General features: G+C 40.1%; 1 protein-coding gene across 2 annotated transcripts in view; it reads right to left on the bottom strand.

Annotated features, from left to right (window-relative positions):
- NCOA7 (nuclear receptor coactivator 7) overlaps positions 1–24,850 on the bottom strand; it is a 115,247-nt gene that overhangs the window by 69,200 nt on the left and 21,197 nt on the right. For both annotated transcript variants that reach the window (XM_060238854.1, XM_060238862.1), the window contains exons 2-3: positions 16,560–16,684; positions 3,711–3,964 (exon numbers count right to left, since the gene is read on the bottom strand). In XM_060238854.1, coding sequence (XP_060094837.1) covers positions 3,711–3,964; positions 16,560–16,606 — 301 coding nt within the window. In that variant the 5' untranslated portion in view covers positions 16,607–16,684. The remainder of the gene's footprint in view (positions 1–3,710; positions 3,965–16,559; positions 16,685–24,850) is intronic.

Genomic DNA, 24,850 nt, shown 5'->3' with positions numbered 1-24,850 from the left:
CAGGGTGGGGGCACCGAACTTGCCCCCCCTGTGGTGGCTCCTCCTCCCTGCCCCATGGTGCCTTCTCCTCCCCGGCCCCACAGCACCTCCTCCTCACCCCCCCCCACAGTACCTCCTCCTCCCTCCGTTTAAAAGCCGACCCCTCCCTCCGCTAATCAGGTGATCGGTGGGGAAACTGCAGCAGCGACGCGAGCAACCGGCTGAAAAAGCCACGCTTCTCTTGCCTCTTTCCCTCTTCCTTCTGGGCATGGAAGGAAGTGGGAAGGAGGCAAGGGCGGTGTGGCTTTTTTAGCCCGTCACTCACGCTGCTGCTGCAGTTTCTCCTAATTGGCGGGGGGGAGGGGTCAGCCTTCAAAGAGCTGGGGAGGTGCTTCATCATCGCCTTCCCACCTTAAACTTGTACAAACAGAGGGAGGAGAAGGCGCCGTTGGGGCGGGTGGGGCTACATGTCGCTGCGGGGGCGGGGCAGGGCAGCAGGGCGGCCCGGTTGCCAACACACCACAGACTGGGACCAGTCTGTGGCCGGGGGGTTGGGAATCCCTGCGTTAAGATTACCTGTCTATAAATAACAGTTAAGCTTCATTTTTGCTTTAGTTGTAGCAAAGAGGGCCTCTTTGCCATGTTTGATTTGCTGATTTATCTCAATAAACACTTCTTCTGCATTCATCTAAGAAATCTACTTGAGTGATACTCAGAGCCAGGCTCCATTTTGGGCAGGAGCTTACAAGAGTGGACAAACTTTCTAATATTTTCCCCCACAAAAAAGGGGAAAATAACCAAAACATATAAAGCAGACAGATGGAAATTATCGTGCCCCTGTGGCCACACAGAAGAAAGTAATTTTAAAAGTATGATGGGAGTAAGGTTTTATTATAATTATAATTCAAGAAGCATTTTAAGGTAGATGCTGAGCTGATATAATTTAGAACACCATTCAGTTATGTCAGGGGACATAGGCAAATGATTATGCTCATGAGCTCTGGCATCTCTTTTTCTACAAAATGACCCCTGCTCCGACCAAACCTTACACAAGTGCCTATGCATGGACATGGCACGAAAATAGAAAGCTTTTTTTCCTCACAGTTAATTTGCTGCTGTTTTAAATCAGCAAACCACTACATATCTTTGATAGCTTTTTTCAAATTTACAGAGGAACAGAAATCTAATAGACAAAGGTCATCATAATTGCTATATCTTTGCATAAATAATGCTCTATCAAGGTTACTGTGAAGGTTAAACTTCTCTTGCATAAATGCTAAGCAGGTTTATTATTAAACTAGCAAAACATCATAAGACTCTGACAGCAAACTGCCTGGCATTCTCCAAAATATTTTTTAACCTTTTCTGAACAACTCAGGCAGTCATTTTCAGTCGCCTTTAACCTTGTAACCTTGATGGAGTCATTCCTACACATTACAATTGCTCCTTATAATATTAATGGGCATAATAAAAGTCACTTTATAACACATCTTACTGAAAAACCAAAGAACTAATTATATATGTACAAATTCAAAAATAATCATGTATCTACTTTTAATTCCTTTCAATAGTTTTAAAAAATACTCTACTCTGATATTTCAGACAAACTGATTATGCAGCAGGACATGGTATTTTTCTTCTTATGATTTACTATATTATGATGAACATTTTCAAGAGCTTCAACTCAGATTAGAGGTGTGCAAAAAAAATCAGTTTTCCCCCGATTAAGGTTATTGGACCCCCTCCCCAAAAAAATCACTCTTCCTGAATACCAGCATTGGTACTATATTGGTATTTGTGTAAATATTTGGGAAACTCAAATTTATTCAACTCAATTATACCCTATGAGAACAGTCCCCATAGAGCATAATGGAAAATCCATTTAAATTCAGTTTAAATGCCTTCTGAACTCGACGAGTCACATTACCATGACACTGCAACTCAGTGAGTTCAGAAGGCATTTAAACATCATATACCTTCTAGCCACACCTGAATAAAAGCTGGAAAATATCAGCTTTTATTCAGGTAAGGCTATTTTGGTAGCTGAATCAGACTGCCTAATATGTATTCAGCTGGATAAATACCAGAAAAATACCAATAAGGTATTTTTCAGATATTTATTCACCTTGTATATACCAAGTACACTCCTCTATCTAGAACTGAGCTGTGTTCATTATTCACACGTAATAATGATGAACTTATGAGGCAAGAACCTCAGACGTTACCATGATGAAGAAAATAATTAGCAGACTAAAATATTATGAAGAAAGATCCAGGTGGGCAGCCATGTTGGTCTGAAGTAGCAGAACAAAATTTGATTCCTGTGGCACCCTTAAGACCAGCAAACTTTTATTCAAAGTACAAGGTTTTCTGTGCACACACACCTCCTCAGTTTCTGTTCTAAAATATTATGGTTACCTACAAAGGAAGGTAGTTCTGTTCAGAAACAGAACAGCTTGTTAACAGTACACAAAATGTGTGCATATATAAAAAGGAGGCTGACAAATCTGTCAAGAACCACAGAGGTCACTCAGAGGGAATAAGTACAAGGGCTGGACCTAGACTCGACTGACAATTGTCAAACCCCCAACATTCCCTTCACCAGGAGCAGCTTTCAAGGAGATCAGAGAGGAGGGGGGCATAAAAGTTTCATTCATCCAGTGGAAATTTTCATTTGAACCAGGGCTTTTTTGGTAGATAAAGCCCAGCAGGAACTCATTTGCATATTAAGCCACACCCCCTGGTGCCAAGTCAGCCAGAACTGTATTCCTGTACATTTCTGCTAAAAAAAAAGTCCTGATCTGGACCCATCCCAAGTTTGCATGATTTGGAAATCCATTCAGTGAGCAATGTCATCAGTAACTCATCCAGTTACCCTTGATATCCCCTCAGCATGGCTGATCAGATATTATATTCATCTACAACAGGATAAACTAGAGACAAAAGTCCATCAAAAGGACATCTTCATTATTATATTCATCTACAACAGGATAAACTAGAGACAAAAGTCCATCAAAAGGACAAAGTCACAATTTTCAGGACTATGGTAAATACCAAAGTATTTATCCACCAACAGCCCCGTGGCGCAGAGTGGTAAAGCTGCAGTACTGCAGTCGGAGCCCTCTGCTCACGACCTGAGTTCGATTCCAGCGGAAGCTGGTTCAGATAGCCGGCTCCAGGTTGACTCAGCCTTCCATCCTTCAGAGGTCGGTAAAATGAGTACCCAGCTTGCTGGGGGGAAAGTGTAGATGACTGGGGAAGGCAATGGCAAACCACCCCGTAAAAAGTCTGCCATGAAAACGTTGTGAAAGCAACGTCACCCCAGAGTCGAAAACGACTGGTGCTTGCACAGGGGACTACCTTTACCTTTTTATTTATCCACCACAATTCTTTCAAATAGATAACAGACTTATTCTGACATCAAAACTTTCTATCAGTTGCCACCCAATATTTAAACAAACTTATACATACACTTACTTTGCATACCCAGTCTTGCCAAGATCAATAAAACAATTTTTGCAACATTTGTTGAAATGCAGAGACAGGTCTATAAAACTACAATGTTTATACCTTCTATATTGATTCTTAGGAATAAGGATACTGAAAGTAGAACAGCAACATTAAAATACACATGTGCACACTTCAGGCTGTTACATTTAAATACTTTACATTTCAAAAAGAGAACCTTTCAAGTAAAAGCCAAATTATCTCAAGCCTTGCATTAAACTCACCAATGCTATAGTATCTCTTCAGATCTGTGCGCCTAATATCCTTTGGCTGACTTTTTTTCTTTTTTTTCTCTCCATCAGTGACACAGTCTTCCTTTCCCCCAGGAATTTTGCCATTTTCTTGGGAACCATTAGTTTGTGCCAAAATGACTTTGCTTCCATCATCTTTTCCTGTCTGAATTCTGCACGCAGAAGCTCCACAAGCATTACCAGGTGCTGTGTCTGCATTTTGTTTTGCTGCTCTCTTCTTTCTCAGACTAAAAAGGTAAAATAATATAAACTGACAAATCTGGTTTTGGTAAAGAAGTTAACAATATCAGTAGTTATAGATTGCACCAGAGTTTCTATTCCACCAATAGTGCATCATTGCAATGGTGCAAGATCCCACATAAGATCTGGTGCGAGATCCACCAGCAGGCGGTTCCTTACTTCAGAGGAACAGAAACTTTGCAGGAACAACAACTTTGGATCCACTTCGCCCATTTATGTACCTCAACTAATTATTAAACAAAGCTTTTGTCAGAAAACTGAACACATAATAAAATTCTTAAGGCTTTCTGATCTTCCGTTGGTAGAATGAGACCCAGCATAGCCTGTGCTGTTCCCTCATGAGTTCAAACTATTTATGTTATTGGAGCAGCACAGGACAAACACTACAGATGCTAACACACCACTTGGGTAATACCAGAAGGGCCATGCATACATGGTTTGTCTCAAACGACACCATACCGATGTAATATATTTGGCTAACACATTTTATTATGTCATGTCATCTAAAGCTACGATTTCAAAGTCAGCTGCTCCACCTTTATAACCAACTTTGTTTTTACAGAAACATGGCATTCATTTCATTCAAGGTTATTTAATCAGTGCCCTCTGATACATGTTTTACCTGAAGCTACAAGAGAAATATGCATGACTCACTGAAGTACAAAGAGCAACTTTTTGTTGCATGAGTAAGATTCAATAACGTTCCATAACTTACATTTTAGTTAGGAAGTTCATAGCATCTGTCAAGACACTTTTGGAGTTTCATTAATTTTTGTTTAATTATGTTTCTTGACTGGAAGATGAAGATGGGATAACCCTCCCCCCCCCCAAAAAAAATAATTAACAACTGAAATGACGAAGTTCAGTCACACCATCATTGGCATTCACTCCCTTATAATACACTCTCAAGAGCTGTTTCTCCAACAACATATTCCAACATATTCCATATTCCAAGGTGGTGGCGTCCACAAGCATAGCCACCTTCAAGAAGGGGTTAGATAAAAATATGGAGCAGAGGTCCATCAGTGGCTATTAGCCACAGTGTGTGTGTGTGTGTGTGTATATATATATATATATATATTTGGCCGCTGTGTGACACAGAATGTTGGACTGGATGGGCCATTGGCCTGATCTAACATGGCTTCTCTTATGTTCTTATGTTAACTACCATCTTGGAAGATGCTTAAGCCAAGGACACCATTAAACTGGGAGATATCCATTAAGTGATCATTCTAAATCTTAACAAAGAATGAAAAAGACTGATGTGCTTTACACACATAGATTATATAGCAAGATAAAATTTGACACATCATAGCAACCATCATTCACATTGAGTCCAAGTGCCATTTGGAGAGGGAGATAATAACAGAGCAGGGAAACTGATGGGAGAAAAAATTCAAATGCATGCATGCACGTACAAAGCTTTTCTGATCCCTATGGCCTTTTCTGTTTTATTTCCAGTAATATTATACAAATCTTCACATCTTATTCATGTTAACATTTCAAAGACTACTAACTCTCAACAGCTTATGTGGTGAAATACATATTATTTCTATGTTAAAAAGAGATTTTGATTCCGCATCACTGGCTACAGCATTTACAGTTTGTTCTCTGTTATCAGAGCAATTGTTTCTATAGTATTGTGCAAAGGAAGTCTGCCTGTTTAAGAAATAGCAAAGATATTTGCATAGTATCAACCATTGCAGAAAATTATTCAGAAACAACTTTTACAGGTCAAGTACAAACTACTGAACAAATTAAAGGCATTGTTCCTTTGTAAGGGGCAAGACTAATTTTTTTAAGGCAGATTTTGATCTATTATAGATGTAGATATGATTCTGTTATTGCTGAATGATAAAGTTCAAGGCAAATCTTAGTGAATGAACTGCAGCACACTGTAGGACTCATTAAGACTCCTTGAGGGTACAACTAAAAACAAGCAGCTTTGGCTTGGAATTCAAGCATCTGTTTTGCCAATGCAGTAGTTTGGGGGTGTCAAACATGCGGTCCAGGGGCCAAATCAGGCCCCCAGAGAGCTCCTACCAGGCCCTCAAGCAACTGGCTGCATTATTCTCTCTCTCTGCATCACAGCTTGCTTTGCAAGGCTTGCTCAATCACACAGGAGCTACAGAGTCAAGCCTCTATTTTCTCCATTGGCTGAGGCTCCTCCCTTGGAGAGAAAGGAGAGCTTGCTTTGCCAGGTTCTCTCAATCGCACAGCAGAGCTATTGAGCCAAGCCTCACTTCCTTCCACTGGCTGAGGCTCCTCCCCCTTCTGGTCCCCTGGGAAAGGAAGGAAAGAGCCAGAGCTTTCTTTGCCCAGTTCCGTGGATCCCATGGGAGAGATATAAAGAAAGCAGCACCTTTAAAACTAACAAGCGCTAATGCAGGGTTGCCACTAAAATTTTATTTTTCATTTCCCTGACCAACATTTGTTGATTTCCCTGACCATCGTTCAACTATAACCACAAGTTTAAAATATGAATAGGTCATGTTGCATTAATGCAAGGCTTAATGAAATGTTTCACTCTACAACTACACAAGTCTCAACTGCAAAAATATTTGTTAAAATAAGAGATTTAATATCACCTTCTTTCAACATTAACTTCAGCAACCCCTGTCTTGCAACTGCACCAAGCAATCATTTTGCAAAATTTACTTTGCATGGTGCAGAGTAGAAAGTGCTAGTTGTCTGTGAAATCCAACAGCAGCAGAACTCATTTGCAACTCTGTGCTGGGTTTAGCAGGAGACAAGCTTCCATACACAAGCATGACCCAAAAACTTGCTTATCTTTATATGTAAGTTAAATGCAGTACTAGCAGGTAGGGATGAAAAGTTAGATGTTTAAAGTTTGCATACTGCTAAATGTTTAAACTAGCCTTGCTTTGCAAATGCTACAGGAAGACCTGGGAAATCATGCGGAGACAGAGCTCAACAAACACATTAGGCTGAGAAGACAATACTGACTTTGATGGACCAGGGGTCTGATTCAGTAGAAGGCAGCTTCATATGTTGCTGGGGGTGGAGCTGAGAAAAAGGTGGAGCTGGGAAAGGGCGTCATTAACTTGTATTCTGCTACTTCTCTATTCCTGTTGCCACAAGAACAGATCATGTTCTTGCAGCAGCAGGTCAAAAATTCACTGCTTGAATATATTTTAATCACAATTTCCCTGACTTCAGACCAATTTCCCTGACTTTCCAGAAAGTGGCAAACCTTTAATGTTTTAAGCATGTTGTATTTTAAGTTTTTAAGAAATCTTTGTTTTTGTCTGTGTCCTTTATAAAGTTTATATCTCTGCTATCTGGCATTACATTTTATGACACACATGGCCTAACCCAGCAAGGTTTCGTTTATGTCAGATCCGGTCCACATAACAAATAAGTTCAACACCCCTGCAGTAGTGGCTGGAGATCTCCTGCTTTTATAACTGATCTCCAGGTGACAGATCAGTTCACCTAGAGAAAATGGCCACTTTGGAAGTTGGACTCTACGGTATTATTCCTCAAACTCCACCCTCCTGTGTTATTTTAAATGTATTCACTTTCCAAAAGCAGCATACCTTAGATCACTGAAAGCCTAGTCTTCTTCAACCAGCTCTTCAACTAGCTCTAGAATTCAAATCTATGCTCTTGATGAACATTTCTGTTGCTTACCTCTACATGTAATTCTGAACATGGCCCCAACTGTGGATTTTAAAATCCATATAAGAGGGCATATATACATAAGTCTGATTTTTCTGCAAACTGAGAAGAATTCCTAGATTTGCAGAAAAATCTGAATACTTTTCTTTAAAAAAATAACACCTCAAACTGTAAAAAAAAAGTAGATGTCAGAACTAGGGATAGGCATGGTCCAGAAAAATGGCAGTGCATCTGGTCCATTTGGTCAGTGGGGTTCATGGACCTCCGGACCATGAACCACCATGTTTCACAGACTGGATCTGGACTGTGATGCCTGTATAGGAGTGAACTGGGTGAAGTTGCCTCTCAGCCTCTTTGTAAAAGCTATTTAAATTTTAAATGGCTTTTGCAAAGCTGGGCAGCACACAAGTGAAGGCCGAGCAACTAGTTCACTTGCTGGGAGGTGGGTGAAGTCACCACTCAGCATTCACTCACATGCTACACCATTTACAAAAAAAGAAAAAAAGGGGGGAAGCATTACTGTTTTGCATACATTCTATGTACTATACTGAGTGGGCTACTTGTTGTTCAGTCGCACAGTCAAGTCCGACTTTTTGCAACCCCATGGACAAAGTCATGCCAGACCCTCTTGTCTTCCACCATCCTCTCGAAGTCTGCTCAAATTTGTATTAGTTACATCAGTAATGCTGGCCAGTCATCTCATATTTTGCCGTCCCCTTCTTCTTTTATCTTCTGTCTTTCCCAGCATCAGGATCTTCTCCAGTGAGTGCTCCCTTCTCATTTGGTGGCCAAAGTATTTGAGCTTCAGCTTTAGCATCTGACCTTCCAGGGAACAGTCAGAGTTGATTTCCCTTAAGACTGACTGATTTGATCTTCTTGCAGTCCAAGGGACTCTCAAGATTCTTCTCCAACACCACAGCGCAAAAGCATCTATTCTTCTGTGCCCAGCTTATAATTGTAGCCTACAAGTGGGCTACAATTACAAGCTAAACCAAGTCACAGCACATTACACAACGGTTTATTGCGGGTCCCCTTCTTGTAGCCTCTAATCCCTAGTCTCCCATTCCTTATTGAAATTACGGTACTCTTAAATACACATGTGCTTCCCTTAGTAATTGTTGCTTCCATCTTTATTTGCTCTCACTTGTCTATGCCAAAATTTAGCATATAAACTACTCTGGGGACAGTAAGGATATTCATAAATCACAAACAATAATCATAGTGGTTGTACTACTTGTTCCTTATCAGAACCGCACAGTGTGATCTGGAAAGTCCATGGCTTAAATCTCCCTGGAGGGAGGGCAGGATAACAATTGTCATAGATGGGAGAGACTTCAATAGCTACAGTATCCCAGATGTGCTTCAAAAATCACTGACAAAATAAGTACCCCATTAAAAGGTACCATCTTACTATTCTCATCAATTACTATCCAACAGGGCCCCTTGAATCAAGAAAGGATATCCTATGGAATCTATGCAAGTAAATTAATCTAGTTTCAAAAAATTCCACCTAAACAAAAAACACAAACACACTAAAGACTTAAACCAGGTGCTGAGCAACCTAGCTCAGGAAACAGTTCAATAAATTTTCCTCATGCTGTGTGCTTTTAAAACATATGTATGTAGTTCATTTTAATGTATCATTTCCAACAAATGAAGAAACTTCCTTTCCCTACAAGAGAGAATCAGCATCAAAAGAAGTTACAGCTGCACGAGAGACAACAGCACAAAAGATGGACTTTTATCATTGATTAAACTGTCCCTGGGCAACATCAAGATTCTTACAGTTTATCCTATGATTTATTGAATTTTTGATCCTGCAGGGCCTTTTATCTCTCCTGAAAGACTGTTCCACTAGGCCAGAGCCAGGGCCAAAAAGCCCTGGTTGAAGACAGTCAGATGCTCTTTGGACTGGGGACCACTAGCAGATTTTGGCCACTCAAGCGTTCCCTATATGTTTACATAGCAGGTATGGAGAACTACAGGCTGAGAGGTAATTGAGAAGTTTTCACTGCATGTTAGATATTTATTTAAATATGTAAATAAATATTCAAATAAATGAGACCCAAGTCATATAACAAAATAAAGCTATTTAAAGTAAAATAAATCAGAGAATTAAGAACAGCAAGCAGAAATATTCATTTTAAAAATGTTATATCCCCACCCCAAGTCCTGATTGACTATAATGCAGTTAAAGAGCTGAGTTGGCAGCCTTTACATAAATATAATAAAGATTAAGCCTGTCTAGAGGAACAGGGCAGCAGCTACTGAAAACACTTGTGACTGACCAGCAGTGGGGTAAAACTTGGTAGCGGTCAGAAGAGCCAGCAAAGTTTGTTGCGCAGGCTGATACTGGAAGTCTTTTTTAAGTATGTGGAGTTCAGGTAAACACCAGCACTTTGACTTGGATCCTTAAACATACTGGCAGCCTATGTAATGACTGTAGAATGGAAGTAGCATCTTTGGCTAACTCCTGAGCACAGTCTATGGTGGCTGACTAGACCAGGGTCACTGGTACAAGGACTGAGAAACCATATCACAGGATCTCAGGGAATAGGTCTTTTCCCCTCTGGTGAATTGTGCTCTTCAGTTTCAGCAAAAAAAAAAAATTAAAAATCAGGCTGGTAAAGCTGTTTACAGTATGCAGCCACTGTGCTTACAAAACCAAAAGTTATTCTATTGCACAGAAAAAAAGAAGAAACAGGAGCTTGGATGTGGAAAGCAAGTCGCAACAAATGTAAGAAAGAGTTCTGACAAGATTCTCATTGATACAGACACAGTCATTGAGATAAACAATGAAGTCCCATTAAACTCAAGAAAGCCAAATTAAATCCACCTAGGTTACCGGTTTAATTTGTGTACTTCTCACAAGGCTTGATTGTGCATGTACAACATGTTAACTTTATAAGCATATTACCAGAAATGATAGGAAGTGCATGTTTTGCATGCTTCGATGAGAAGTACCACACATACAATGTAAATTCTTTTATTTAGGGCAGCTTCAGAGCTGGAGGCTTTAGATAGGATAAAGTGGTCTCCAACAAGGTTTAAAAAACTGAGACAAAAAAAATTTGAAAGGTTTGAAAAAAACTGGTGCTACCTTACTTATGCTTAGCTATAAGTAGATAAGGAAGGCATGTAGTTATGCTATTGCTGATGAGAGCAAAGATTGGCAAACTGAACCCACAGGAAAAAGGCAGCTGCTGTTGACTGGTGAGGCTGGTTGAGAGCTTTGAGCTACTGAGGGGAAGAGGCTGTGGCTCTGCGGAAGAACCTCTGCTTTGCATGCGGAAGGTCTCAGTCCCAAGCATCTCCAGTGAAAAAGGACCAAGCTGTAGGAGATGAGAAAGACCCTGGAGAACAGCTGCCAGTCTGAGCAGAAAACCTTGCTGGACTGATGGTTTAATTCAGTGTGAGGCAGTTTCACATGTGTTCTCGTGTGAGGAATAAAGTCAACAATTATTGAACTGCTATTGCTTAAAAGCATATTGCAGATCGGATCCCCCTCTCCATCCCTACCAAAGCACACTTTTTAACCACTGAATACAACCCCTTCTCACCCTAGAGCTTAGCTAAGTGTACAGCAATTATAGGCGTACTTTCATAGCCAAGAATTGGGTAAGTATGCACATAGAATGCCTTACAGAGTAATGTGTCTCCTGAGGTAGAGAAGCAGGCTTGTACAAGACATGAGCATCCTAAGGGGGAAGCCTCAGGAATATTAACAAATTTGAGAGCTTTTTAAAAAACAAAAACAAAAAACTCTCTGATATTTATTCAGATATGCTTCAGTTTATACTGACGATTAACACAGTACGTAAGTTTAACAGCTGTTGCTAGCTTAGTGGGTTTTATACCAGAGCTACACAATGGAGCATCTATGGAATGTTTCAAACACAAATTCACTTATCTGGATGTGGTTGTCAGTTGGATCTGGCCGTGGACTGTAAGAAAACTAAATCTATCTGGGTGTGGTGCCTATCTCCATCTTACTGACATCTACCTTCAAAAGCTCCAGTCAGATAGAGAACAGTACCATGGCACAGAGTGGTAAAGCTGCAGTACTGCAGTCTGAGCTCTCTGCTCACGACCTGAGTTCAATCCCGGCAGAAGCTGGGTTCAGGTAGCTGGCTCAAGGTTCAATCAGCCTTCCATCCTTCTGAGGTTGGTAAAGCTTGCTGGGGGGAAAGTGTAGATGACTGGGGAAGACAATGGCAAACCACCCCATTAAAAAAGTCTGCTGTGAAAACGTCATGATGCGACGGTCACCCCAGAGTCAGAAATGACTGGTGCTTGCACAGGGGACTACCTTTACCTTTAAGTCTCCAAAAGAGAGATTTTAAAATCAACTCACTTGACTACTTTAGAAGAAAAAACTTTCTAAATTTTCAGCATCTCCCAAGGATCTATCTCAATGTGCTTCTATTTTTTTCTCCAATATGAACTTAGTATCTCAATATAAATCACTACCTTTCTACTTGTGCATTTCCTTGAAATACAAATACTTTTCCCCAAAGCTACAAAATATAAATGCCTTTTTAACAGTAACCTTTTACAATGGAAACATTTTTTAAAAGATTCCCTATCATCCCCGAAACTATACTCTACTGAAGAAATACGGCTTCCTATATTGAGGAGACTGAATTTCAATTAATATTTAAATACATTAAATACAGAATGAAGACAGAAGATGGTACAGAATAGGGATGGGCATGGAACAGGGTAATGGTGGTTCATGTTGGTCCATGGTTTATTTGACTGCCAAACTAGAAGTTTGTTTTGTTTCATGATTCATATGGTTGCACAAACCAGTTTGTGCATTTATTCATTTGGTCTGGGAGGTGTAAAATTTGCTTGGAGTCTTCAGCAGGCTCTCCTCCACCTGCCCTCCAAGTTTGGCGAAGACTGGATTTGGAATCTCCAAGTTATAGCCCCCACCCCCAAACCAGGTGCCCCCAGGAAAGCTCAGCTTCAGCTCTCATGACAACTAACTTCTCTATTTGTGCTGCAAAGTGGAAGCAGTGGGGTCAGGGTGTCTGCTCCCATAGAGCAGAATGGGAGCTCCGTGATTGACTCAGAGCTGCCAATCAAGCTATGGACAATTTGCTATGGGTGTTTCTAGGGCTCCCAGAAGTCCACCCCCAGTGTTGCCTAGGAATTAATTCAATCTGGGAGAATGAACCACAAAAACAAAACGAACAACCACCAAGGGAAAAAGGCAGTTTGTTTTTTAGTTCGAGCATGGGGTGATAACTGAATCAGTTCAGAATGAACATGAATCTCAAAGATTTCAGGTTTTCACCGCTGGTAACATCATTAGGGTTTGTAGAATCTTTCGGGCTCAAGTGCCGTGTTCTACTGGAGAAAGTTTTCCTTCCAGACGTTTCGTTCTCAGCTGCGGAGAACTGCGCCACTGAGGATGTTCTACAAAACCCTATTCTACAAAAATAAAAAAAATAAAAAAAAATAAAATATTATTAAACATGAATTTCGATTCGTAGTTTGTTTCATGCCCATTTCTGGTACAGAATATCCACTGTAGAAGGCATTCTCAGCAGTGGCACCAAAACTTTGGCACTCTCATCCCAGGGAGATTCATCTGTCTCATTCTGTTGCCATCTTCCATCAGTGAGTAAAGACTTTTTAGTTTTGCTTAGCATTCTTCAGAGATCCTCCCTTCTTCTCCCTTATGTTTTAACTGCTAACGTTCCTCCTTTCCTCAGAGTCAGATGGATCAGTTAATGTGCAGATGACACTGGACTGAAGAGTTACTGCACTGCACATGGTATTGCGTGTTCTGCACATAGCAGTACTCCCCCTAAGATACAATGTTTGCAGATTTTGGATTTAGCTCTGTCCTTAGATGCACAAATAGTATTCATGTTTCGAACTGCCTTCAGTTGGTTTCATTTGGTATGGCAGCTAAACCCTTTCCTAGAATGCAATGACTTGACTGTTCATGTCCCTATGGTACAGCTGATTACTGCAACATGTTCACAGGGCTGCCTTTGAAGACCTCTTGAAAATTTCAACTGATTCAAAATGCTGAGGGTTATGGCATTGATATGGACATCTCATACCAACAGAATCCAGGGACAGGATAAACCTATAACCAGCACACCAAACAATAAATCCAAACTTCAAGCACTGAGACCTTTTAGGGACTATGGCTAATTTGAGTGACTACACTTATTTTGGATACAGCCTTTTTTGGACTAATAGCATTCAGAATGTGTGCATACAATGTTAGTGCCTATAAGGAAATTTTTGTACTGTTAGTTCTATTGCTTGGCTTTAAATGGAGTTGGCAATAATATTTTTGTTTATATACTCTACCAACAATCTATAGATGACATTTTAGTGAACTTGCAAATATATTATACAGTGGAAACAGTATATAGTGGTTTTCCAAAACAAGGCCTGGAAACAGTTATTGAAGCGGCTTAGTCCATTTTATGTTGTGTTTATATGCTTAATATTTTATTATATATGTACAAGTACATTTATGCCTCAATACCATTTTCAAGAGACCACAGAAAAAGACTAATTAGTTGAAATGTGTTTGGTCTAAATGATTTTTATGTAAACATTTTCTTTGGTCTGAATGATATTTTATGCTTTATCTTGTGCATTTATTAAAGTAGAATTGTTTGCCTAGGATTATATATGGTCTTGGAATAGATTTTATGTGTTCCTCAGTCTTTTTGGGCTTCCCATCCTGTATCAATAACATGTATTAACAACAATGACAACATGTGTTACAGTATTACCAGACTTCAAAGTACCAGTTTCACCTTAAAGCTTTATATAATGGTACTCTCAAATCTGTATTGCTCTTCAATAATCTTCCTAAGGCCAAGAGTGCCTTGGCCAGCTTATAATGATGTATCAGTTGTAAGGACAAGTATGACTTTGCCCCAGTCAACCAAGGCTTTGTGACCTCTCAAGTGGATTACTGTAGTGTGTTCTACATGGGGCTACTTTTGAAAGTTCTTAGAAACTTTAATTCAGGCGCATCGAACTCATTTGTTACTACAGGTGGATCTGGCATAAATGGGACTTTGTGGGGCTGGACCATGTGTGTCATAAAATATGTCAGGTAGTGGAGATATAAACTTTATAAAGTATACAAACACAATTAAAGATATTATTTTTAACTTAAAATACAAATATTCTTAAAACTCCTGCAATGTTTAAAATTGAAAGGTGGGGGAATAGTGGGATTTGGCAATGTAGTTTTTAAAATAAGACATCAAGAAAAAGCACAGCAGAAACTAAAAATATAAACTAAAATATAATATGTTCTCAACCTAGCAAATGGCTGAAAATTGCTTTTTCCCACCCCCTCAGTCTACTCAGATTGGCAACGGCTGTCCCTTTGGCTGTGAGTTCCCAGGTTAGAGTACTCACTAGGCACCAGTTCTCAGGTCCATTCAGCAGAGACATGCTGAACTCTTTATTTGCAAGGAGACAACTCTATCAAGCAGCAGCTTCAACTGGCCATATAAATGCTGGAAAGTGAAACTACTTGAGCTCCACTCCACTGAAATATGTTGCAGCACAAAGTTGCAAGGAAAACACAGAAGGATTGTCCATTAAGGGCCTAGATTACTCCCAGCTTTGCAAGTCCAGAAGAGCTTCCTGTTGAAGCAGGCAAAGACAGGGTAGAAGGAGCTTGGAACTTCAGAAGCCTGGGAGCTTCAAAGGGGGAGGACAGACAGGGGAAGAGGGGAGAAAAGAGATGTGGTCCTGATTAAAGTCCTGGCTATTTGCAGCTCATGGGTCATAAATTTGACACTCCTGCTTTAACTTGTCCAGATTTCAGATTGTTGACAGACCAAGAACTACTATGAGTATATCATATTATGTAAGATGCATCTTCGCTGGGTTCCAGTTTTCTGGGCTCATCTAAACCTTTAAGGAACAGCCCTTGGTTCATATTTCTACGCCTTCAGATGTTTGGCAAGTCATTTATACAAGACGATTTCCCCCTCTCTGGCAGGCAATGGCTACAGATAGTCTTTTCAGTGGTGATTTTACTTTTATGGAACACTCTTCTACATGACATTTGTCTAAAACCTTGACTAGTTGCATTTGGGGGACAAACCAAGGATTACTTGTTCTGTTTTGATTTTGGTTCAGATCCCCACTACGGTCTCACCCTGATTATAATCTTGTAGTTTGATCTTCCTTTAGCTGACTTCTTTTTGTTGATGTTTTCATCCACTGCCAATATTTTTGTTGCTGTTTTAAATAAGATACAGTCTACCACTCTGCACACTTTAGTTCTTTACACGACAACAAGGAAGTTAAAACCATCAGAAATGTAATCTAATCTGATGATCATATAGTTTTAGGCTTTTTATAAGCAGCATTGACCTGTATAGAAAAGTAGGGCATATTCTAAACAAGTTAATAAAAAAGCAGCTGTCACCATGTTCTCATAGGTATTTTATTTTGTCAGTAATTTTTTTTGAAACCTAGTGCTTTGATATTTTACTTGAGTAGTTTAACATGGCTTACATAGTACCTGAATTATTCTCTCTGTTTCAAGTTAATAGGTAATCCTACGAAGTCCAGTTACACCTTATAGCTGCCAAATCTCTCAATGAAACAGATATACATTATGCTTAGTGTTTAGTGGCAGATCACTAATTGAAGATGTTAGAATTACACAGCAACCCTTCTCTTTAAAAAGCACACAAAACTTGCATTCTATGAACTTTAATATTATTACAGTCTGAGTGAAATAGAAGCCAAAGTCCAGATTAAACATACAGTGTCATTATCTGAGTGGCTTACCATAGCAGACACAATAAGAAAAAGAAAGCAAGCCACCACTCTCTCAGTAAGGAGTGAAAATGGTTGAACCCACAACAGGGCCCCAAATTAAAATGTTATGAGAGAAGGGGAAATCCATGTCCACATTTATCAGCTTACCGGTAAAAATAGCCTCTTCTCTCTTTTTTGTCTTCCTTGGTCTCCATAGTAAACAGTAAAAAGTCCAAAGTAAGCTTGTGAGGTTTTGCGCTTCCAGTCAATGCCTCATGTCCTCATTTCAGCCCCTACATTTATCATTAAGGGAAGAAAAGTGGAAGCTCATTAATTACCTTGTCAACACCACCTGGCATTATTTATAAAGACACAGAGCTACAGTGTAGCTCCACAAGAAGTAAATATTAACTAATCAAAGAAAGTCACATGACACCCTGCTTATTGTACCAAAAACAAAAGACAATGGACATTGGCCAGCTCACTGTACAGGGAACACAAATTATATCTTGTTGCTTTTATAAAGGTAAATATAGAGTCTCTGATACACAGAAGTTAAATTATAGGGATTCATTCCAAGCCTATTACAATTATTTTAATACACCATTATGATGTCTTTAAACTTTCATTAAACCATCAAAATTTGATTACCTCTATTTTTATTAAACCACCAAAGTTTGATGACCTTGAGAAAACAAGAAATATGAAACGCAGTAAAAACCTGAAAAGAGCCCCCCTGGCAATTGACAAGAGCCCCCATGACAAGGAGCATTCAAGTCTCCAGACATTCTTTTGTTTCCACTAGTTTCCCCCCACTAAATTATACAAGAGCAAACTACATGGAATACTAACATTATGATCAAACTGTAGACTCTCCTGATAGCATAGTAATGACAAGACCACTTTCTAAGTGTGAGAAATGAAAAATACATCCAATGGGAACTATAAAACCTACACGACTCAAATCAGAGGTGAATAAACTGCAATACTGACACAGATCAGCAAAACTGCACAGAACTGCTCAGCAGACAGGCATAGACTCTCCCTGCATTTCAAACCACATAGTTCCTTAAAGGAAGCCCATTACAATGCCATAATCATCACCTGGACTGCTTTCATAGAGCATTTTTTCTGTTTCACCCATCCCAACTAGCATTTTTTTTTGGGGGGGGGGGTGAGTTATGTTTCCACATGACATTTACCCTACATACATTCATGCCCCAACCACAGTCTTTTCTCCAAACAAAATGATTCTTTACCCAAGCAAGGAAAAACAACTATTTTTCCTTCTACAGTATTGCAGGAGTGTTCTTTTTGGCGTGATAAAAATGGAAGATAAGCCTTTGGTTCCAATGAAAAGGAATGACTGCTCCCCCCATTCATCCACCCATACATTAGAACAGAGGTGTTGAACATTTGTTACGAGAGCCAGATCTTACAAAAATGTCACTTTATATGGCCAGGCCATAAAATGTAACATCACATACCAGAGATATAAACTTTGTAAAGGTGATTTCAGATGCCAAATAGCAATAGAAGGCAAATGGCAACAGCAGGCTTGATTGGATTAGGTGTGATATGCAGCGGGATAGTAGGCATGGAGATACCAGAATTGGTAATAAGACAGGAAACCTGGGTCTCGATTTGGTCTAGCAGGATTCAGTCCAGAAAGTTGCACAGAATAAATGGACATAACTTTATAAGTCTGACATCGGAAACCATGACATTCAACAACCAGTGGGAGAACATTTAACCTTTAAGGACACTCAGCTGCTGACCTAAGAATAGCAGTTCTCTAGCAAAGGAATTTCAGAGGGACATTAGAAAGAGAAACTGCTGAATTACAACTGATAATGGAACTCAAGACAATGCATCCTTCAGGACTAAATTGAGACCTAGGTTTCTTGTCTCATTACCAATGCCTGCTATTATCATTTGGCATCTGAAATCATTCCACCCTCCAAGATATAAGGACTAGTGGGCTCACATTCTAGTTGTATATGAAGAAATGAGAAGTTAATCATGAAAGTTCATACCCTGTCACAAATTTTGTTACTTGAAAGTGCTACAGGCCTCTAACTCCTTTCCACTAATAAAGAATGCCAACTGTGCTGTTAGGTTTCTTTTATTCTTCATCATCTGTTAGAACTGGGAAGGAGGATATATCCAAGTGAAATAATATGTTGATTTCAGACTGGGCAAAATCCAAACAGTGCCAAAAGTGATAATGAACAGTTAAAAAGAAAATGGGGGCGGGGGGGGGGGGGGGAGTTAATGTGAAGAGAGGTAGCCAGTGAGGAGGGAGGGGAGAGAGGGAGAAGTGTTGAACTGGAAACATATGGTACCATAAATGTTTTTAAATGCTTAGCCATCTACTTTCAGTCATTAAACAATGGAATTCAATCCAAGTAATCTAATTCCTAATCAAGGTATTTTAGAAGGAAAATAAAACCCCAGGCACAGAGAAATCTAATATTTTTTAAAAAAATCTTTTCAGAATAAGCCAAAATAATTTCCTTTTAATTCTCTGTTTCCCTTATCTGAATGCATCACTTTGCTATGCCCGTTCCTTTTAACATGTGTATGTGATCAAGTCTTAAAGTAAACAGCACAACAGGGCAATCTCAATGTAAACTGTGCTTGTCAAAAGAATCCTCCTTTCCTCTGAAGAAGTGTACATGCACACGAAAGAGTATATCTGGATTAACATTTGGTTGCTCTCATTATTCTCCTCTTCTCCATTTTATCCTCACAACAATCCAGTGAAAAAGGAGGTTAGGATGAGAGTATGTGACTGGCCCAAGGTCATCTAGGAAGCTTCTAAGCAAAGTGGGAATCTGAACCTGACTTTTCCAGATCCTAGCCCCATACTTCAACCATGGTGCCATGTTCTCATGAACTCTGAAGACATAAGTAGATTGGCACCTATAACAGCGTGCCTCGCGGTCTCACTGGATCGCTTCTATATGCAGTTTATGGCTACCCCAGCCCCTCTTCCGCCTCAGTTCTTCCTTTTGAATTTTACCTCAGGACCACAGAACTCAAGGGGTGGGTATGATATGGATTTCTCTGTACTAGTCTCTTTGGGGTATTTGTTTTCTGATGGATATAGAACTCAATTCGTAGGGGACCACAGCAGCTTTGATAGTTTTCCCAAAATACAGGCACCAGAGAACTTTAAAGTAAACCACAGATATTTATTTAAATACAAAGTCTTCAACTGGGGAATGGGAGATATTTACATGGGCTATATTGTATCTCAAGCAGATAACAAGTTGCTCAGTAGTTCAGACTTTATAACATAGATTTTTCTTAGGTCTCTCAGGTTTCACAGATTATATAGATTTCACTCTCCAACACTATTATAGGCTGGACTTTTGGGTATAAGGTGCCAAGTCTCTCAAGTCGACTGGTGTCTCTTCTCCCAGCCCTTCAGACTATCTAGACCCACATCTATTCCCTCAACCACCTCTTTAGCTCTTCAGAGATGTGTATATATGTGTCTGTGACCTCTCAGGTCTTTTACTGTGACTCTCCTTTTGTCACACACAGCCCCTTGGCTGTTTTTATAGAGCTAGCAGTGAGCTTTGATTCTCTCGAAGACTCTCCTCAGCTCCTTCTAAGACCAACTGCTCTCTTCAGCAGTCTCCCTCAGACTCCGTCTGACACTAACTGCCCTCAGCCGTTAGCTGTCAATCACCTCTGAGAGTTCCGAGCACTCTGGCCCCCACCCTCAGATCACCTGACGCAGGCTCTATGAGTCCTTAGTTTTCTTGTTAACCCGTTCATGACCATCACAGCACCTTTAGTGAAAACTGGCTGAATAGCATCAGTGAAATACCAATCACAGAGGTTCACAGCACCTGAAATCACAGTATAACAATAAAATGCTGTACTAGCTCAAAGACAGTATATCACACTGTATAATCATCAGTGCTTTATCAATGGACAATATTCTTGTACATATAAAGTACATATAAGACATCCAAAATCATGCCCAGACTACATTTACAAACTGGACTGCCAAAGCCATAACCAGCAAAATCAGAACTGGACTAAGCTTCATATGGAGGATGAATAACTTTCCCACTCTCTGACCAGCTGCCAAGCCTTCCATTATGGGCCTGATTTTGGAAGTCTTATATGTACTTTGTGTACAAAAATATTATCCATTAATGAAGTATCAAAAGGAAATGAGAAGCAACACCGGGACCTTGTTTAGATTTTATTTTTATTTATTATATTATATTATATCTATATCCCACCCTTCCCTGACTCAGGGCGGCTAACATCAATTAAAGCAACATAAAATTACATTATTACAGTAAAATCACAATAAATTATTAAAACATCTCAAACATATACAATTTTAATCCCTAGATGGAGTTATTACTTCTTAATTAGTCCTGTTTACTGTGATGTTATTAGGTGTTATTGAGCACATTGCATTTCTATTTGGGTCGTATTAAGATATTAATGCTGTGGGGTGGTGAAATACTGGATGCCTCCACTAGGTGTTAAAAGCATGTTTAAACAGTTCTGTGTAGTTTTAAACAGTTAAACATTTATTGGAATTTTGGATCCTATTGGACCTTGTGGAATCAGTATTGTGGACTATCACTGTGTGTATTATAAAGAGTTGCATATATTGGTCCTTTGAGGACTCATGTCCTATTGCCAATTGGAATGAATATGACATAGTATTCTGGATGTTTTGTATATATTATAGGGATGTGTGTGTGAGAGTTTATAAAATTATAAGCACTATACAGTGTGATGCTAGCACAGCATTTTCTCTTTGAACTGTGACCAGAATCAGTGGCAGTTGTTGAAATATTAATAACTAGGAATAAGGTCCACTGTGAAGAAAAATGCAACGGGCTCTAGAAAGAGGCTCTAGACAAGTACCCCCCCCCCTTGCTGACTTCCCACCCAAGAGAAGGCATTCACCACCACCACCCCGGCCTGAAGGGGAGCTGATCTCTGCTATCTGGAGAGCAGTTGTAATTCTGAATGATCTCCAGCCCTCACCTGGAGACTGGCAACAGTGGATTCCCAGGAGAAAATGGCTGGTTTGGAGGGTGGAGTCTATGGCATTGTATCTGTCTGAGGCCCCAGTCCTCCTCAAACCCTGCCCTATACAGGGTCCATCCCTCAAATCTCCAGGAACTTCCCAACCTGGAGATGGCAACTGCTAAGTCACAATGGCTGCCATAGGGGGGCTGCTCTTGAACAGGAGCAAGACCAGGCCTAGTTAAGTCATGCCAGTCAGGTGGCATCAAGTCACCCAGAGGGTGCTGCCAGACCTAGGATAGCCAACCTCCAGGTGGAATCTGAAAATCTCCTGGGATCACAACTGAACTCCAAACAACAGATCTGTCTCCCTCTAGAGAAAATAACTGCTTTGGAGGGTGGACTATATGGCATTATCTTTAGCTGAGGGCAACATTGGTTGCCACCAACAGCCTCTGGCTAGCAGCTTCCCCAGTGGGAAGGAGGGAGAGAGGGAGTGACAGGAAAGAGGTGGCCACCATGGCCTCTGAGGAAATGCTTCATGAGGCTGTAGTAGAGCAGCAGCCCTTTCTAAGGCAGGTTGATGGAGAGGACACCGAGAAACATCTGAGATGTGCCTGTCACTGAGGTAAGACTGTTTTGGCAGTTTGCTCAGTGATCCCGGGCCTGCAGTAGGCAGGGTACAGGGGATTCAGCCAATGGGAACCCAGTAGTGACTGACGCATGATGGGCCAATTATTTGTTGGTGCATTCCATGTACTAAGCCAATGGGAGAGCTCCATTTGACCACCACGATAGGGGAATTATATATATATATATATTCCACATTGAAAAGGTGCAGAAAAAAGCAACCAAAAATGATTAGGGGACTACAGCAGCTGCCCTATGAGAGATCAGTTTAAACACTTTTGTATAGCCTAGAAAAAAGTGAAGTGAAGAATGATCAAGGTTTATAATATTATCCAGGACTCAGAGAGAGTGGGCAGAGAGAAACTTTTCTCCCTCTCCCATAATTCTATAACCCAGGATCATCCGCTGAAGCAGAAGAATGGGAGATCAGGATAGACAAAAAGAATGTAGGTACAGGCTTAAACTCATCAGGTTGTTGCACACAGCATAGTGATCAGAAACACCTTAATATGTGTTCATCTAAAATATTTATATCCCATTTTCCCTAGTGTTCAAAGTTAACGTAAGATCCTATGTAAGCTCAAACAGTTTAAATTTAAGAAAAATTAATACTGCAGTGCTAGTATTCAGTCAAAATTCTGTAAGACCATACAACTCAGTGAAGCAACAATCCAGAAGGCAACTAAAAGTCTCAACCCAAATAAAACAGTAAATTAACTAAAAAGTTGTGAAGTACTGCCCAATTCAGAGTGGAAGAAATCCAGGAACCAGAAGTACAGAGCCTGGTTTTCTTCAAATATGAACACTGGAGAGTTATGTTCTGTTTGTAGTTGTAATGGCTGTTTCACTTACAAATATTCAAACAGAACATTTTGGCAGGGTACTCCTAAAGCAAACACAGCACAACCACAGCCTAATTATTAGCAAACAAATCAGTGTATCAAAGTCTAGGATATTACAGCCTTAAGAAAACAACATTGCAAAAGAATGAGAGAGAATTTATCCTTGACAAGGTCCACAGGAGAGCTTCCAGAAAGATACCAAGGCTGAAGGTATCAAAAGCATCTGAGAAATCTAGGAAAATTAACTTTCAGTCTCTCTGATCTATAATGGTACAGAGACATCTATTAGAATGACCGAGGCTGTTAACATTTGTGATGCACAAAGGAGGAGTGTTCACACAGATTAGCTTGGAACTCCTTCAAGTATTCTCCACAGAGCTCAAAGCTTGGGCTTGGATACTATAGATTTGTTTTGCAAATAGTAGCACCTTCCCTCAATGCAAAAGACTCTTCCATTTGCAGAAGACCTTTTGCATCAGTGGAAGGCACTTCCATTAAGCAGACAAATCTACAGGATACAACCCCATTGTTTAGGATTTGAGCCAAGCCAATACTGGGGCCCAGCAAAAGCGTTCAAAGTAAGGAAGCAGCTGGTGATCTATGTGTTTTAAGTATTAATTCATTACGCAGTGCTACTGATATTGCTGCCCCCCCCCCCAATGCTACAGCTATGTGGATTCTGTAAGGATCTGTCCATTCTCACATTCAAGCATCAACCTTGTGGACTCAATGTAAATACAGCTACTGGCAGTGTTCTCTCTAAGCTGAGTGAGCGTGAGCTAACTCACAGATTTTTAGCCTCCAGCTCACACATTTATGTCTTAACTCAGGAAAAATGGCCCCAGAGCACAATAATTGATGCAGTAGCTCACAACTTTTAATGTCAGTAGCTCACAACTTTAATACCAGTTGCTCAGAAAGTAGAATTTTTGTTCACAAGACTCTGCAGCTTAGAGGAAACATTGGCTATAGGTTAGGAGAAGAAATGGGGGGATTCTGTATCCAGTTTTTTACAAGGAGTGGAAAGTTTATGGCAATGGAAAGGCAAGAAGGCAGAGAAACAATGGACTATTTGAGAAATATTATTAAGCAACATGTTTATGGGAAAACTTTATCCTGAATAAACTTTAGTCTATAACATGCCAAAAAACGAACTCCAAAGCTTTGCTTTTGCAGCAATACATTTATTCGTTTAGTTCATTTATACCCTTTCACTTACTTCATATATGCCTTCCTCCCCAGTAGGAACCCATAGTGGCTTACATCCCTCTCCTCACTTACACTGTATTCTCACAACAATTGTGTGAGATATTTATTTGTAGGTACCTACTTAATTTATATCCCACTTTCCCCACAATGGGAATCCAAAGCAACTTATATCATTCTCCTCTCCTCCATTTTACCCACATAACAACTCTTGTGAAATAAGTTACGCTGAGAAAGAGTGGCTGGCCCAAACATACATAATAGTTTCGTTCTTGATCTCAGCTCTGGAAACTATTTGTTTGAGCAGAACACAGTGATTGCACTTCCAGAGCAGTCCCATAGCACTATCTGAGTAACATCCATATGCATCCTAAGTCAAGTACTTCGAGACAGAATTCTCAAGTGAAGAGGTAATTGGTCCCCTCCGGAGAGAAAATTCTTCTGGATAATTTTGTCACGAGAAGGAGGAGCAGCAGCAGTTTGCTGGAGCACACCCAAAGGAGGCCAAGTTAAAAACAACTAGGGAGCAGGCCTTCTCGATAATGGCACCCCAATGGTGGAACCAGCTGCCAGAGGAGGTGCGGGCCCTGCGGGATTTTAACCAGTTCCGTAGGGCTTGTAAAAGCGCCCTCTTTCAACTAGCCTTTTAAGTTGAACTTAGCAGTAACATCAAGCCATCTTTATATATACTGAGTTTGTAGCACCGTTAAATTTTACTGGATTTTAGACTATTTATGTAATTTAATTAATGTATGAACAGTTTTATAT

The sequence above is a fragment of the Heteronotia binoei genome, chromosome 1 (genome assembly GCF_032191835.1).
Source record: "Heteronotia binoei isolate CCM8104 ecotype False Entrance Well chromosome 1, APGP_CSIRO_Hbin_v1, whole genome shotgun sequence".
Classification (NCBI taxonomy): Eukaryota; Metazoa; Chordata; class Lepidosauria; order Squamata; family Gekkonidae; genus Heteronotia; species Heteronotia binoei.
The sequence above is the reverse complement of the archived record's forward strand: the minus strand, read 5'-3'. Positions and strand labels throughout refer to the sequence as shown.